The 17,594-nt window shown below is 41.8% G+C and overlaps 1 protein-coding gene across 14 annotated transcripts in view; it reads right to left on the bottom strand.

The window, feature by feature from the left end:
* The window catches only part of UNC80 (unc-80 homolog, NALCN channel complex subunit), a 120,246-nt gene that overhangs the window by 23,803 nt on the left and 78,849 nt on the right, over positions 1-17,594 (bottom strand). For all 14 annotated transcript variants that reach the window (XM_061459016.1, XM_061459025.1, XM_061458904.1 and 11 more), the window contains 12 exons: positions 17,263-17,352; positions 16,759-16,860; positions 13,530-13,710; positions 12,462-12,730; positions 10,281-10,415; positions 9,644-9,782; positions 7,927-8,023; positions 7,074-7,244; positions 6,777-6,869; positions 4,899-4,934; positions 4,347-4,565; positions 1,087-1,287 (listed from right to left, as the gene is read on the bottom strand). In XM_061459016.1, coding sequence (XP_061315000.1) covers positions 1,087-1,287; positions 4,347-4,565; positions 4,899-4,934; positions 6,777-6,869; positions 7,074-7,244; positions 7,927-8,023; positions 9,644-9,782; positions 10,281-10,415; positions 12,462-12,730; positions 13,530-13,710; positions 16,759-16,860; positions 17,263-17,352 — 1,733 coding nt within the window. The remainder of the gene's footprint in view (positions 1-1,086; positions 1,288-4,346; positions 4,566-4,898; positions 4,935-6,776; positions 6,870-7,073; positions 7,245-7,926; positions 8,024-9,643; positions 9,783-10,280; positions 10,416-12,461; positions 12,731-13,529; positions 13,711-16,758; positions 16,861-17,262; positions 17,353-17,594) is intronic.

The following is a 17,594-nucleotide window of genomic DNA, read 5'->3' as shown; positions in this document are numbered from 1 at the left end:
CTTAGAAACACACAAGGGGATCAAGTGTTCACTATATAAGTTCTTATGCAGACCTACCTACATGTTGTCTTTCAGCATCCACTGTTCCTAAATCTCCAGAATAGTCTCTTCTTGTACTTGTTCTTACACATATACTACTTCCATCAGACACTGGGTTTGAAGTGGGGTGCCCACAGGATGTAGCACATAAGATTCTGATGTGAGTACCCCAATGGATGGCTTCTGGGGTCTGGCATCCAGCCCCATCTCTAAAAGACTTCTTGGCCCAATGACACTTAAATGTAGTTGCTGCTTTTGGTCCAGTGGCTTTACTGTCTCTGTCTCTTGTGTACAGAAGAGCAATTTCAGCCAGGCATAGGTACAGGCACAGACAGAGAGAATATGAAGGGAATTTTAATTTATGAGCATTCATTCAGCTTACACAAAAAGGAAAGATGTTAAGGAACAGGAAGACCCCTAAGCTGCCTTTGAGGCAGAAGGAAGTATGAACAAGAAAAGAAAGAATGAGCAAGAAGCAGGCAAGACATGGCAAAGAATCAAACAGGAAGGAGAAGCATAAAAATGTCTGCCACTAAATACCCTGTAAGAGCAGAAGTTTCTTAAAGCAGATTGCTAGCCAAAGAAATGAGATAGCGATGCCAGAAAGAAGAGATCACTTCCCTGTTATTTGCTCCATCTTAGCTGGGTACATGTGATTACTGCTGAGACCTAAAGCTTTGTGTCTGTGTCCTAAATTAGGATGTTCTCTAACATAATTTGGCTTCTCAGCTGAGACTGCCAACTCACAGCTAAAATAAAGAGAGTAGTGTGATGGTACAAATCTGAAGACTTATTTTGGAGGAAGAAAACTGAGATTTCTGGAAGTTCTCTCTGTAGTTCTTAATTCCATGAATTTCTTTGCTACCAGAAGACACAACAAAAATGTCAACATAAATGCACACTTACAGAGATAAAAACATCTGTTCGTTTGCTGATATGCTGTAAAGGTTCACTGCAACATGACAGCTTTAGTTAATGACATACCCACACTTCAAGGCTTGCAACATCAGAAACGGACACCAGAGGGTTTCCATTGCACCTGCTCACCTCAAAGTAGGCATCTTGTGAATTTTATTGAACATACGATCCAATCTCTTTAAGATGAGGATAAGGGCAGGTCTCACCGCCTCAGCTGTCCAGTCAGTGATGGGCAGCATCTCCATGATGTAGCGCCGGAGGCCTCGGCTTTCCATTGTCTGCGTGTCATAAGGTGCCAGTTTCAGCAGGGAATGTGCAATTTCTGCCAATCTAAAACCAGGATTTGTTAGGAGGAAAACTGAATACAGCTTCTCCACATGTGTCAATGAACTAACAGATAGATCTTGTAAAATGAAAAAGATGCAAAAGTCAAATGCTGCTCTTTAAACTCTTAGACTTGATACCATGGTTCCTGGCCTGTTAAGAAATAGCTGTTTATATACACGTGAATGGTTTAAAGAATATTTGTTACACTGATATCAAATGCACCAAGCAAACACCAGGAATCACAGAATTGTGTAGTTAAAATAAAAGTAACTGAGCTATTAGTAAGATTACAACATGGCAAATGCCTGTGAAACACATACCTGACATCACCTCTATGTCAATTAATGAGTGATCTGTTTTGGTTTCATGTCTGTTTTCAGTGCCAGCACTTTAAGAGGTCTCACTTTGCAGTTTTCAGGTGTTAAATTCTAAAAATAATGTGCTGTCCCATAGGTTTACACAACATGCACTTTGTATCATTACTCCCTGCAGCTTTGATTTGTTTCTCCTAACACCTCTACAGATTGTGTTGCTGTTGCTTCTTCTAACTCTCCCAGATGGCCTCGCTGATGGCATTTTCTGTATTGACTGTGAAATACCATGGCAACATTTAACTTGCACTTGCAGTTTGACAAAGATCTACTGAAAGACTTGAATATTTGCAGCAGACAAAGACAATAACGCTACATCTACTAATAAAAGGGATAGAAACATTTACACTCCCTGAAACATCAATAGACTTTGCAGTATAAGATTACAGTGCAATCCTATTCGTATTGTGGGGGCTTCTTCTGTAATGCCTTCAACTAATGGGACATATTTCTATTCTCTTTAAAATCTGCTTAGCAGGATCAAGGGTGACAAGCTCCTCAGGTTAACCACAAGTGCTACAGAGTGTCTCTTTATGCAGTATTTCTTCATTGTTACTTTTTACAACTACTTTGTCCTACTATAGAATAGATCTGTTTTCTTAAACACTGTGACATTTAAATCTTCATATGATTCTGCTTCCTTCTGGCAATACCATATCAGCAGTACATAACGGTATATAAAGACTTTCTTATGTGTTATAAAGTGCAAGGTCCATCTCATCCAACTTGAGACATCAACCTCAATTAATCTTCTAGCTCTGTTCATGCAGAAATAAGCAACCTGGGAAATTCTCATCTTCCTGAAATACCGGGATAAACAGCTAAGTAGATGTGCAGCTCCCTTTTCACTGGGTCCAAAAAGATCTTTAGGACTTCTGCAGTCTAAACATTTAAGTTTTAAATGGCTAAAACTGGGTGAGATTAATCCTTTCTGAAGTGACTAGCACATGATCCTTTTTTTGAAATCTCTGAAATGTCATCTGTCAGCCTCCCAATACCATGGCTGTCACATCACATTCTGGTAAAGCTACTCTCTTCTTAGAACTCTGGGTTCTTTTTCCTACAGCGGTTAAATCCTGTCAGTCATTTCAGTGATATTTAGGAAATTAATTTCTGTAAAAATCAAGACAATGTTTGCTTTGTTTTAGGCTATCTATGATAATTCAGATTTTAACCCCAATAAGGCAGTAATTTCTAGCACTTTCCAGAAGCCACAACAGAATCAGAGCACAACTCATTATCTTCTGCAAATCAATCCCTTAGTTTTACTGCTGTAACCTTTGACCATGAAAAACCTTCTCCCTTGAAAAGAATGCAGTATTCACCAGCCTCTTCCATGCATTGTGACTTAGCTTCACAGAAAGCTTCTCAAAAGAAAGTACCTTTAGAGAAAATATACCAATAACACCTTCTATACATATGGATTTAAGTTGGTTAACTTGTCTTTTAGGACAGTGACATGAAATAGTGTAAGACCAGTTAAACTAAATTACTCCAGAATATAAAAATATGTAGAAGTGAAGTTCCCATGTAACTGCTGAACTACAAATGCTTCTGGGTAGCACACTGGAGCATCCGTATGTTACATCCATAAAACTAGGGTAGAAAAAGGAGCAAGCCCCTTGCTTTACTGCACTAAATAAAGTTTGCTCATCAGATGCATGTTCCTCCCTCCCACCGAAATCATGAAAAATCCCAACCCAACATGTTTAACCAAGGACATAACCTGTCCTGAGCAACTCACTTTGTTTCTAACATAAAACTGAAGTTCTTATCTCAGGCTTCTATTGCTCAGTCATGGAGATTGCAATGCAGCTAAACAGAGGTACTGACTTCTGAGGTTTGTGGCCCTTGGAAAAAACATGTAGTGGTGACACTGCAAAAGCAGCCATGCCCATCAGGTTTTGTTTGCAGCCAATCACTACATAAGAATGGCATGTATTTGTGGAAACAGACATCTCTGTAAAACTATCCTCTAAGTTATTAAACATTTGCCAGAGGGGTGGGAACAGCAACATTCAATTCAAATGCAAACACACAAACCTAACAAAAGCTACCTCCTGACTCCCAGAGGCACCTGGGGCATTTGTTAAACAACACCTAAATTAATGTCAAACACAATTTTATGTTCTAAAGAGACAGCCTCAATCCAAAGATCTCTAACTGTGACAGAATCTGCCATCTAAGGGCCCTTGCCAGTTTTTTAAGAGCATGTGTGTAAAAGGTAGAAGAGCTTTTAGAGTCCAGGGGCAGGAAGAGAGCTGGTTCAGGGCATTGCTAAGATCTGTCTGTCACCCTTCAACTTTCTAGATGAGGTAATTCCTGAGGAAGAAACTATAGCACTCAAGAGAGGAATAATTCACAGCCAGAATCATAGACTCATAGAATCTTACAATCATAGAATGGTTTGGGTTGGAAAGGACCTTAAGATCAGATGGGCTTCCATGGAGCTATTTCATCCACTGGAGATGGGGGTCTGAATGAGACCAGAGGAAACTGTATGAAACCTTCCTTATACACAAGCAGCATCAGGTACAATCTAAGGAATATCCAAAGCTCTGCACGTTTCAGACAGCAACATGTGACTACACTACCGAAAAGGTATTCTGTCTGCTATTACAAAAAACTGAGAGTAAAAAGAAAGGAATCCCCCTGAAATGAATAAGTAAAACCAGAATGCCTGTGGAATACCTCATGTGGGACTTCACATCCAGCAGCTCCAGAGAAGTCACTCGTGGCTCACCAGCCAGATTCTGCAGAATCTTCAGCCTTGGACCACAGTGCTTGTAGAACTCTGTGCAGATATTCAGCAATGACTCCCGGGGTCTCCTGAACTCCTCTCTGGCAATTCGCTCATCCAGCTCCTCTCTGGGAAGACCCTGGCCCTCCTCCAGCAGGTGAAGATTCTCCCTGGAGGGTATAAAACGAGAAAAAGTAGGAAGCATTACATGCAGTGGAACAGCAGGGATAGACTATAACAACCTCTTCACATTGTTTTTGCAACAGATGCTTTCCACTGCAATTGGAAAGAGAGAAAATTGCATCTGCAGTGAATTAAGAAAGGGAAATGATAAACTGCAGTGTCTTGTGAAAAAATGTAAATAATTTCTATATGGGTTATCCTTTGCTACCCATCCTTGGGGTAGCTGTCACAGCAACAGTGGGTGGGACCCAGTGGGTGAACCTGGAAACTGCTGGAGAACAGTTCATCACAGAGAAGATAGGGTGAAGATTTCACTGTACCTGATAAAATGTAGTTTGGCTCCCTGTTCTGGGTACCTGGGAAAACAGAAACAGTGCAGTTGTAAACAGCAACTTCTTAGTGCCTAAACTGTGCCTTTCTGAAAGAAAGTGACACTGTTCTAGCCCAGAAGTATATACTCACCATGGGCAGGATTGTATCTTGTGTCACTGGAACAGTGGCTATACATAGGCAACATTGGGTAGCCTTTATTTCCCAATTAGCAGCAAGCAACAGATTCCTATAGTTATTTCCCTTGCTATGAAAGGAAAAATTCAGGCTTAAATCTCCCCTAAAAATTCCTCTTACTGATTTTTACCCCAGTGCTCAGCCTGTTTCATGAAGCCAGAGCTCATCTAGTGGAAGGAATATTCTTTGATTTATTGTCATTTTCTTCTTGTTGAGAAAACATTAACAAACCCTGCACCCCTTGGCTAACACATCCAGTGCTGGAACAGTGATCATTCTACCATCATGAGCTCCTGCTGTTGGTAGCAGATGTCTATTGCAATGATAAGACAACAGGAAACCTGGAGCAGTGCAAAAATATTTTGGATCAGAGACTGAATGTTTGATAATCAGAAAGATCTGGAAACATAAACCAATATGGTTGAGTCACACAGCATCAGGAGTCTCTACACTGCCTGTCAGCAGATACACATTAACTGATCTCCCAAATAATAAGGCATTACTTTCCATTACACCTTATTTTCCTTAGACTGGGCAACCCTGCAATGGAAGTAAATGGCATATATCCATTTCAGACTTGAGCATGAAGAGCTTTGTCTGCTTCTTGGGATTGAAAGTCAAAGCTGTGTTTCATCCATGTGTGAATCCATCTTACGGAATAACAAATTGATTCCAGGAGTTACCAACCAAGATGTATACACTACACACCTATAATTCATTATAGCAGCCCTTTGATGATTCATGCAGCGCGTGATTTCTATCTCCCTTCAATACAAAAAAAAAGACAGGGAAAAATTTGGAAAGCATGGCTTGCCAGAAGGGTGTTCCCAGTTTACAGTCCTATACAGGCCATGGTATTGTACTGGACTATTGGCTATGCACAGACTTACTATCAGCTGTTACAGACAAAAGAGAAATCTGGAGGAAATACTCTGCCCTGGAAGAACAGCTATTCCAGCTTTTGCTATGTTATGACCCTTTTTTTATGCTATGACCCTTTCCAGGTCAGCACAAACATTCAGGTTTTAAGCACAGTAAGGCACAGCCTGGCCAAGAGAAGGCAGGGCTGCCCAGAAAACTAATCAGTACTGCAAAGAAAACCTTCATAATCCCAAGTGCTTGTGGGTGGATTTTGTAACAAGATTTTGTAAGCCCTTGTTCTAGGAGTAAATTGGCCAGTGGCCTTGTCTAATTTTCAGCAGCCTAAAAAAAAACAACCCAGACCAATGTGGGGGTAAAGATGACAGAAAGAGAACATAGGAAAAATAAAAAGGGATGGGAAAAGGAAGAAAAAAATCAACTAGAGGAGGTGCCAGTCTCTGAGTGTCTCAGTAGTCACTTTGACAGTGGACTCAGAAGGAAGCAGAGAACTGAGGGACATAGTTGCTTTGTCAGTATACTTCTAGAGTGCAAAAAGGGGAACAAAGAAAAAGACATTTAGGATGGGTGTCCTCCATTTTGATATTCCATTCTTCTATTTAGTCAGCTGCTTTTAAACTAGGAATTCTAGTCTTGAGGATTTTGGTTACTGTCAGAAATGCAGTCCTGTGTGCTTTTTTATCTGACTGTTTTCTCTCATAGTATTGAGACAGCTGAGCAATAAATGTTACCTTAAGGAAAAAAAAAAAAAAAAAAGAAAGGAAAAAAGCTGTTCAGAAAAATAAGAAAGAAAGAAAATCCCACTGACTTACCTGGTGTTCACACCAGCTGACATGGTGTGGTTCGCTGTTGTGGTCCCTTTATGACCTTGGTCACATCGACTCATCTGTGGGGCTGTCATAGGCCTGGCAGAGGGAAGGTGAAGAGCACCCTGAAGATTAAATCTAACAGGCACACTACCTGTGATCTGGTGAAATCTGGCACTAATTTTACCATGTCTAAAACTCAGCCATTATTCAAGCTAAGCTGCATATGGTGACCTCCTGTGCATTCTCTCTCCCACACTGACAACCAAACAAAGGCCCAGACCTTTGAACCATGTGGGTTACCTGGTGAGAACTTCTACACTGTACAAGAGGGCTTGCAAAGAGGTGGCAAGGGCAGCCATGGCAGCAATCTCCTCACGAGATGCTGTCACAGTCTCTGCTTGAGAGGTTTGCCGCTTCAGTTTCTGCAAGTAACAGGGAACCAGTGCTTCCAAGACCATCAGCATCTGGAGGCTGGAAAATAACCAATACTTGGTCTGTTTTATCTTGTCAATCCTGAAACTCACATCAGGCATAAGCTTATTTTTCTACCTGAAGAACCCTGGATCTCTCACTAGCCTTGTGATTTCATTGCTTCTTACCAGATAAGCAGTCCCAGGACAAAGAAACTCTTGGATCATGGACTTCAGGGGGAAAATCAGCTGATGTACGAAACAATAAAAACAACCTGAACTTCTGGGTATCTTCTGAATATGTCATCCATTTGCGGACATTCAGTTTCCTTTCTGAAGACACCTTTCTTCTCTGGTTCCCTCTTACACACTAACCTTTTTGCTTTAGCAGTTTATCTCCCCTCTCTCTGGTATCTTCCTGTTCTTTCCAGCTGCCCATGTCTCCCCCCCCCCATTGCTTCTCTGACAACAAAAACCTGCAGGACACAGCACAATCCCCACTTGGAAATATAGCTTACATGTTGCTGTTCCAACTGCCATCCAGCTTAATGCTGCAGTCAGTGGCTGGCAGGATTTGGAGCCAGAGCCCTAAGGAAGGTATCAACAGCAGAGGCTTGGCCTCACGGAGAACTCCCATGCTTAGAATGTATTTCTATATCCTCTGCCCCCATTTGTCAACCTTGCTTTCACATGCCATATGCAGCTTTCCTGAGTCTGCACAAACCAAGAAAACAGATTAGCACCTTCTGAATGATTCAGGAGCATAGGCAACCACTGTCACACAGAGCTTGATGGCTTCACTGATTGAAAAGGTCAAATCTTCATTCCCATAGCAGAAGTCTGCAGGAGCAAAGCAATATGAGAAGACTATCACACAAACATATTAACTATGAAAGGAGCTAGCACACTCCTTCCTCTTCCCTTCTACAGCTGCTTGCTTCTCATGTTAACAATTCCTAACAGGAATTTTTGACAAAAATCTGTCTATATAAAGGAACCCTATGTTGCACTCCCACTTACACCCTGCCATCCAAGAATTCAGCAGGTAAGAAACACTTTTCAGTAGGTCAGATCATTGCTGAGCTTAAGGAGTCCCATTTCAAATACCACCCATCAAAAGCAGAATCTTAAACTCATGTATGACAAGGACACATGACTTAAGGACAATTTTTATGTTCCCTCTGCTTTTTCCTAGATATTTCCACTGCACTAAAAATCACACTGATACACCACTGAAGGGAGGAGACTGTTTTACTTCTAAAAATCAAGCCCTTTCTATGCTGGAAGCCACATGGATGCCAGCACAAAAGTGAGCCTGGTTTGCTAGTGATTGAAGAAAAAGTTTTCAAAAGCATTTAAGTCCCATTCTACAAATACTGCTTTTGGGGGTAATTAGTGCCAGGCACCAAGAAACTGAAGTATCCATAGAATATCTGTAATATAACCATAGTCCCATTTTCAGAAGTGACATTGGTATGCAGGAGCCCAAGTCAAACTTTAGGTCCCAAAGCATGTAAATCACTTTGAACAATGGAACTTAGAAGTTAGGTGTGTTAGGTAATTCTGCTCTTCATACGGAAAATAGCAGCACAAAACATACTCATCTACAGCCTCACCATCAACACACACTTGGGAATCTTCAGATGCCTTTCAATAACCCACCATAGAAAACCCACAGATTTTAAATAAATGTTCACTACAATCCACAGAGGAAGAAATATCTTTGGGTTCTGTACCATTTTATGTTACAACTTGTGATATAATTGTGCAGCATCACAGAATTCCAGTATGGAACAAATTTTTATCTCTAAGGCTTCACAATTCATCATTATTCAAAGGAAGTGCAAATTTGGGAAAGAAGTTGAAGATTCTTATAAACCCAGCAAAAATTACTTCCCTGCAAACCACAAAGCAGTCAAGTTCTTTAATACTGAATTGCATGTGCAACTATCAAGAGACACAGTGTGCTGGATACATCATACAGCCATATATACTCTCTGCTTTGTGATAAATCAGCACCTCCCCCTAGAACTCAGCAGTGTTGAATGAATGGCATCCATCATTTACTAGTCAGAGTCTGCCCACGGGAGAGGATGCTTTTCTTTCCTGCCCACACGGAGCAGAGGAAAGGATTACACTGATCTTGTCAGCATGATACAGTTATTAGGCATCTTCATTCTTCACCCACACATGATAAAGTTTAAAATGCTAGTCTCAGACTAGCAGGCTCAGGAAAAGTAGCTTTGGAATAAAATAAACTATTACTTCCCCTCCTGCCAAAAATACCAAAAAGATGGTAGGGAAAAAGCTAACCTTAAAAGCCTCACAAGGCATAAAACCCAGAAATAACTGCATTCTGGGAGAAGAAGAAGGCCCCAAACAAATCATGCTGCATCAAATGCATATTTAATCAACAAAAACCAAACCAGAGTTACTGAATAAAGGGTGCTTTGCTGTTACCTAATGACCTGAGAGGCTTTTCTGCTTTCACCAGCTCTAAGATGTCCAAAATGTCTGGAGTATCTCCCTCTAAAGACTGCAGCAGGTCAAATAGGCACTGAGCTGACACTCCTTTGCCGGTTCCATTGTTTGCAGCATCCTGTTTCAACAACAGACATTCGTGGTTGATTTTCTGAGGGCCTGCTTGCACCCCAGGAATCTTTATCTGCATGTGTGGGCAACCTGTTTTTGACAAAGAGCCTACATGGCTTCAATTCAGCCTTATCGCTCATATGTACTAAAACTAAACTAAAGCATTCAGCTTTAGTTCCCATTGCTGTATTCTAAGAAAGGATTTGCATTTAAAGAGTTACAAAACATTATTGTCCTTTTATAACCTACATATACAGAGAAATTTAAAGTCAGACCACATTTACTAGCCCAGATACCAGTGGCCCGTTATCTCAGCATCCTGCTCAAATCAACTGATGAACAGAAACATGCAGAAATAAGCTCAGGACATGGTTCTCTGCAGCATAAAGTGCAGCAAGCACATGTTCAGTAAGAGCTGTTTTCTTTTTGTGATCTCTGACGGGGGGGGCTAGCTGCGCACACACGGGCTTCCCCAGGCTGAGACTAGGGAATGGTTTTTACTCACAGGGAACTCCAGGAGAGGGGCCACACTTGCAAACAGTTGCAGAATAAAGGGCTTGCGGTGCAGAATGTAGAACTGGCGGCACGCAAACTCGATCGCTTGGCGTAACTGGGGGTTGCTTTCATAGTCAGCATATACCTGAGCAAATGAAAAGGACATGGAAGTGCTACTCCAGTGGGAGGGCTCTTCATCTCCTACCCCAGACCAAATCAGCTACAGCCTTGTCATTGCTGGTGTGTTTGCCTAACATGTTTTTAAAGATGGAGACTTGACTGCCCTCCCTGGAAATGCATTTCAGAGACAAACTATCCTTAGAAGAGAGCTTTGCTTGTCATGCTTGAACCTTCTCTGTCACAGCTTTAGTGCATTATGTTTTGCCCTATGTATCAGAGGTAGATTCCTTCCCTCTCCTTCCCAGAAGCACTTCACTTATTCAAAGCCAGTTAGTGCTTTGCTCCTCAATCTTCATCTTTTTTCAGTCAATGAAATCCCAGCTCTTTCAGTCCTTTTTCACATGATGTTTTCTAAACCCCCATTCCAATCTGCAGTATCTTCAGTTAACTGATCATTTTTGTGCAGTGCCCACAGCTGGACAAAGCCAGTGCTTCAAGTCACGAGTGCTGCTCACAGAATCATTCCATATTTCTTTCACAAGCTACAGATCTGTATAGTTACCTCAGAATGTCTTTATTTTCTTTTTTATCCTTCAACGGAAAGACACTGTTGAGTCATGTTTAGCTTCAGACCTATAACAACTCTAGTATTCTGTCCTGCAGAAGTGCTACTGAATCAGCTACTTTCCCTTCCATATTTATGTGGCTGATTATTCATAAGGACTGGGTTTTTTTTCCCCTTTTTTCAGACAGCATCTCCAATTTGTCAAGATAATTTGAACTCCCAGGCTGTCCTCCAACACACTGACAGTTCCACCTACTCTTAAGATACTGTAAGGTTTTTAGAGTGGTATTTCCTTCAGGGCTGGCCACTGAACCAGGCAGCCAATGTGTTGTTAAAGACGTGGGATTTGTTTCTCAGTTATGTAAACAGTATAAATTGTTAGGAACAACTTCACTGTGCTTCTTCCTTCTGTCCGTGTCAATTGCCTGTCTGCACTTCTCTGCTGGTACAAGTCTGTGGGAGGTTTGGGGTGGCAGCAGGTAGGTTTCTTGCTATTTGCTGGCAACAGGAAATGCTGAGATTTTATGTTAGTGCTAAATGCACATTACAGCACAGGGCTCTTGAAGGTTTCTAAGATACTATTAGAGTGTTAGACCTCTACGGAGATGTATTCACTTCACAGTAGCCTAGCAGACTGAAGATATTACTATGTCTTTAATACAACCAGAAGCCTCCAGCATGCTTATGAGGACAGTCAATCACCATGGCCTGTCCCACCTGCAATATGCCATTTACTTGAGGAAAGGGAAATAATTAAGAGCATATGGAAAAACCTGCAACAAAAAGAGCCGTGTGGGGAGTATGTGCATGGATACTTCAGGAATTCAGCTATTAATGGCTAGTTCAAGCCCAGAGGTGCTACAAGAATTTGTTTGTGATTACCACAAAGAAGCCAGCAGATCACTTGTGGTTTTTTTTTCTTTTGGAATTGCTTTTTTTGCCTCCTAAGAGTGGCATTTTATTGATTCAGTAGTTGACAATAATTGGTAAAGGAGTAGAGATAGGAAAGAATTGCGAAACTAATTTCTCTTGATATGAAAAGCGAGAATGAAGGGAGAGTTCCTCACTATGCTGAATGGTTACTGTCTTCAAATTGTCTTCAAAGTACTTCAAATTAAGCTATTAAATTATTTTATTTCAAAATGCCTTGTTTCTAATGAATAAGCCCATGCACTGCAGACCTGGATTCAATACATACTTATCTAACCATGTAAGACATGGTATCAGAGTTTCCAGTTACTGAAGAGTTTGTTTAGATAATTATATTCATCATTGATCCTAATTACTCTGCTCTATTAACTGTGTTAAAATGAACATACATGCAAATACAATTATCATACCTAAAGAAGTGAATGTCATTTAGTTTCAGCTAGCAACAAATCCATATATTTCAACTATTCCCCAAATTTCAGCCATCCCTAGAGTTAAAAACACTGAGGGAGACAGTTCTTTAATAAAGTGTTCACTCGGAAGTCTTCCCTTATAATGCTCATGGAAGTGGCTTACCTGCAACATGCTGGGGAGAACCCACTGGTAGCCACTGAGGGAGAAGAGGTGGTTAAAGTGCACAGCTGTGTTGATGACTGTGGCAGCGTACTGCCTCAACAAGGCACTGTCCTCGGGGTGCAGGATCAGGGCACCGTTGAAGACGTTCAAGAACAGCATGATTTCATCCCCCCAGGGGAACTCACTGGGCATGCCAAGGAACATCTCCTCCAGCAGCTTAATCCACAAGCTTTTCTGAAGAGTGTCCAGACCAAAGAGTTCTTTCCCAGCTGCCACGGAGAAGAGGCAACAGCAATCAGCTCTGTCCATCACAGCCAGCTTCACAACATTCCCCACAACCCTGACCATCATTCTGCCTTTGTAAAATTACTTCACCCACCCTGTACTTTTGGAAGTGCCCACAGGGCTTGATCAAACTTTGACTGAAAGCAGCACACATGAAGATGAAGAATGATATCACACAGCTCATTAAATCTCATCCCCACTGGTTGAAAATTCTCCTTCAGATGTCCCACACATTACAGGACACTGATGCAGTTACAATAAGGCTTCTAAAAGCAAGCGCCTTTAGGGCCTGTTACAGAACTTGCTGATGCTTACCATCCTGCAACAGTGGCCTGTTTAATCCCCAAGTTAGACTGGAAACTCTACTTGACTTTCAGAGCAAAGTTTCTAAATGAGTGGGCTGTTCCTATATACCTGCTGCAGAACTGACCCAGTCTTCACTGGAAGTCCATTGCTTCCTCAAAGTAGATAGCAAAGGACTCTAAGCAATCTTTTTTTAGTTGCAGTTATGTTACTGGGCAAAATATTGCAGCTGTAGTCTCATGCATAATTTTAATTCATAATTATAACTTGTTCTCCTGTGCATCCAAAGAAAGTAGCTTTGTCTGGAGACCTCTGACAGCAAAACACTTTCTGCTGTTGTGCTAACAAACCAACAGCTATGTATCATTTACCACCTTTCAGTAATGCTACAGGTCTGTGTGTTTCTAAGGCAAATGAAGTGCCCCACAGAAACCTGTTGGGCTCCATCCAACCACCAGAGAAAGCTATCAAAGGCCATACCTTGGGGATCACTGAAGAGTGAGAACTCAGCATCAATGGCACTTCGGGGAAATGAAGGCAAGCGGAGGAGGTCCTCCTGGAGCATAGATACATGGGACTGCTTGTGGGCTGTAGGGATTTTCTGTGTCAGTGATATGAGGAACAACACCCGCCCCACCTCTTCTAGCTTGCGGGTGAAAACCTGAGAGAAAGAGACAAAATCACAGCCAGTCCAAACAAAAAGTTCTTTACAACATATATGCACTTTTCTAGGTTAGCTTGATGGCTTTCCCTAATGGGAAAGACGCTTCACTCATGGCCCACAGGACCCTGTTGAAAAAAGGGCAGCGCTACACCCTTTCACTAGAATTTGTGTGACCATTGTCCTTCAGCCTAGCTCCACAAAGATGGATCCTGCTTGTAAAAGGTTTTAACAACACTTTCTATTTCTATTTGACCCTGAGTGGCTGTCAAACATTTTGCAATTGTGCCATGTGTTTTTTTTGTAGATTAATGTAAGCTTTGCCAATGTGAGCCCCAAGATGGTCAGAAGCAAACCAACTCCCAGCTGAAAGCCATGCAGTTGCAGCTGCTCTCTGCAATGTTTTGGACTATACTCAGCATGAGGTTGGAACTGTTATTTACCCTCTGGGTTGAGGTTGCTCACGTCTGGCCATAGAAGGTGTATGTATAGTTGCAAAAGAAGAGTAGTCAATAGAACAAAAACAGATCAGATTCTGAGTTACTGCAAATGAGCAAAGTCCTGCTGGCTTCAGATTATTGCTTCCGGTTTACATCAACTGGGAAACCGAGTTCCATTTTACCAGCCTCCTTTGAACTTCTGGTAGGACTAGTCAGGGTAGCTATTTCATTTCAATGCTCAAAGTAACTGTAAGGCACAGTGATGCTCAGTAGCAGAAGCAATTTTCTTTGAGAGCAGTTTTAAGACAATTCTTAGCTACTGAGATGAAGCCAAAACTTGAAGTGCGTGGCTTAACATGTGACAAAGCTCAGCTTTCTGTGTCCTGCGGTCAATATGACCTTGCTCTGGGTGCTTAATCAATCAACAGTAAAGAAAGAAGTTTTCCATGGATTGCTGCTCTCTGGGTAGACTCTAGAGAGCTATTTTCTTTGATCAAGCTGGATGTTGTCCAGCAACTTCTTGCATGACTACAGAGAGGCTGGTAGATGCTTGATTTAAGTTTTATCTTAGAAATATTTCAGCCTTTAAGTACTACAAATAGAAAAATGTAGAATGACAGTAATGCCCTGAAAAAACTGGACAGGTCATTTTAATAGTTTTGGGTCATGTAGGGCATATCAAACTCATTTATTTGATATCAGGGACATATCTCCTAGAACCAGAGTGAGGATGATTTCTGTTAGAGAAGCAACCAAAATAATCCCAAGTAATTTCAGACTTTTATAGAGTTTCTACTAACAGATGCAGTACATGAAATGGTTCCCTATTCTGTACTGTACACACATGGGATATTAACTATATTCTCCATTATAGAGCTTCTTAAGAGGACTTGCAGCTAAAATAGGTGCTTTTTTAAATCATGCCTGATAATAAATGAGTCGGAGCAACCCCAGGCACAGCTACAGGTTGGGCAGAGAAGAGATTCAGAGCAGCCCTGAGAAGAAGGACTTGGGAGTGTTGGCTGATGAGAAAATGAACATGAGCTGGCAGTGTGTGCTCGCAGCCCAGAAAGCCAACCGTATCCTGGGCTGCATCAAAAGGAGCGTGACCAGCAGGTCGAAGGAGGTGATCCTGCCCCTCTACTCTGCTCTTGTGAGACCTCACCTGGAGTATTGTGTGCAGTTCTGGTGTCCTCAACATAAAAAGGACATGGAACTGTTGGAACAAGTCCAGAGAAGGGCCACAAGGATGATCAGGGGACTGGAGCACCTCCCGTATGAAGACAGGCTGAGAAAGTTGGGGCTGTTCAGCCTGGAGAAGAGAAGGCTGCATGGAGACGGATTAGCAGCCTTCCAGTATCTGAAAGGGGCCTATAAGGATGCTGGGGAGGGACTCTTCATTAGGGACTGCAGCGACAGGACAAGGGGTGACAGGTTAAAACTTAAAGAGGGGAAGTTTAGATTGGATATAAGGAAGAAGTTCTTTACTGTGAGGGTGGTGAGGCACTGGAATGGGCTGCCCAGGGAAGCTGTGAATGCTCCATCCCTGGTGGTGTTCAAGGCCAGGCTGGACAGAGCCTTGGGTGAGATGGTTTAGTGTGAGGTGTCCTTGCCCATGGCAGGGGGGTCGGAACTAGACAACCTTAAGGTCCTTTTCAACCCTAACTATTCTATGATTCTATAATTTCCTGCCCCTGCACTCACGTGTTAGGGACATAACTGCAGTTGCTGAGTTTTAGCTGGAATAATAAAATTGTTAATGCCAAACTCATTCTGTTTAACCACATCCCTCCTCTCATCCCCTTTATTTTATTTCCTGCTTGTTATCATCCTTTCCAGACACAGCTGGAGCAACTTTTCCCTAAATACACAACTCTGTGCTATTGAGACAACTTTACTTTTGTGGAAAACAGAACATGGAGCTTCTAAAGGTAGAGTGAGCTCGATACCATTGTCTTACTGTCAAAAGAATTGATACTTGTAGGGGTTTGCAGCACATTAATGGCACTGCCCTGCCGCTTAGGGTTTAGTCCCTAAGGTAGAGCTCCTGGGAGCTGTAGAACATTAAGATCAGACAGATTATCAGGTCATGAGGCTGGAAGATAGGGAGGACGGTGCTCTTCTGAGGGCAGTTATTCCACTGATAAAAAATTGCTACTGCTGTGTCTCTGGAAGCAGCTATGGTAAAAGACTAGCACCTGAGAGCAGGACAAGGAAGAGAGGCAGGTAACATTCTCTACAGTGAGACGACATAGAGGAAGGTAGAAGAGAGAATTCCTGCTCTACAGACAGAGGTCTCATTAAAGAGAGGAATAAGCAACTTCTGAAGCTGAGGCAACTGGAGCTTTTCTGGCTAAGTATAGAACACAAAATGACCCATCTAAAAGAAGCTGTCTGGAGAAAGTGGGAGGGAATTCACATTGCATTCTTTGACTCTTCTTAAAATACTATACACCTGTCCAGTGGCACCAGAGCAGATCTCATGCCAGTTGCTACTTCTCCAGCAAAGCTCTCTATCTTTATGCAGCATGAGAGGACTCTAAAGAAACAGAAAGGTTTATTTACAGGGTTTGTTTTTTGGCAGAGATGTCTGATGACAGTAAAATACCTGCTTCTGAATGAGCTCTTGACCCTTTTCTGGATGCATCTGCACCAGGTTGAGCTGGGGAGAAACTGACCTCCGGAAAGGATAAATGTCACGGACATAGGTCTGCCAGGAAAGGAAACAAGTGTGTTTTAAACAAATGTAGTCACAACAGCATCACTCAATAGAACTGAATAAAAGACCCTTTAGCTCCTCCTGAAGCTTTTGGGTACAGGCTTTCAGACAGTGTCAGGCATCATGGAAGAACATGAACAGAAAGGAAATTTACTCTTTTCTAAGACAGCTAGATGATACTGACTTGAGAGCAAGGGACTCCACTTCTGCTTCTTCCCTCTTCTGTCAAACTCCAATCTTTCACCATACACAACTAACCACCAGAGATATTGTGCCCACAGGACAGAATTCTCTCTATTTATGGGCTGCTTGTTCTCTTTTAGATAACCCTGATATTTAAAAAGTGTTCAAAACAGGAAGAACAAAATCATCTGGACCTGACCTTTGCCTTACCTTGTTGTAATGAATAAGATTCCATCGCTTATCCATTAAAAAGTAATGAGAAGACTGAGTTTCTGGTATGTTAAAAAACTCCAAACACTCCTGAAAAGGAAGAAAGAAAACCATCCTGTTACTTATGAGTTGTCTTGTACAAAGACCACAATACCCAAAAGAAGAATATCCAGCTAATAATGCATAAAGGCAGAAACTGCCATGCCTCAGGTTGGTACACTCTTCTGGCATTAAGTCTTACTTATCTTTTTATAATCATAAAGCATATGAACATGTTTTTGATAATCAAGGCATGCTGATATCACAGTCCTGAAGACTCATCTAACTTATTT

The sequence above is a fragment of the Pezoporus flaviventris genome, unplaced genomic scaffold (genome assembly GCF_033815535.1).
Source record: "Pezoporus flaviventris isolate CSIRO_AGI_PZ_B2104156 unplaced genomic scaffold, CSIRO_AGI_Pfla_v1 ptg000001l, whole genome shotgun sequence".
NCBI classification, from domain to species: Eukaryota; Metazoa; Chordata; class Aves; order Psittaciformes; family Psittacidae; genus Pezoporus; species Pezoporus flaviventris.
This window is presented reverse-complemented; position numbering and strand designations above follow the sequence as displayed.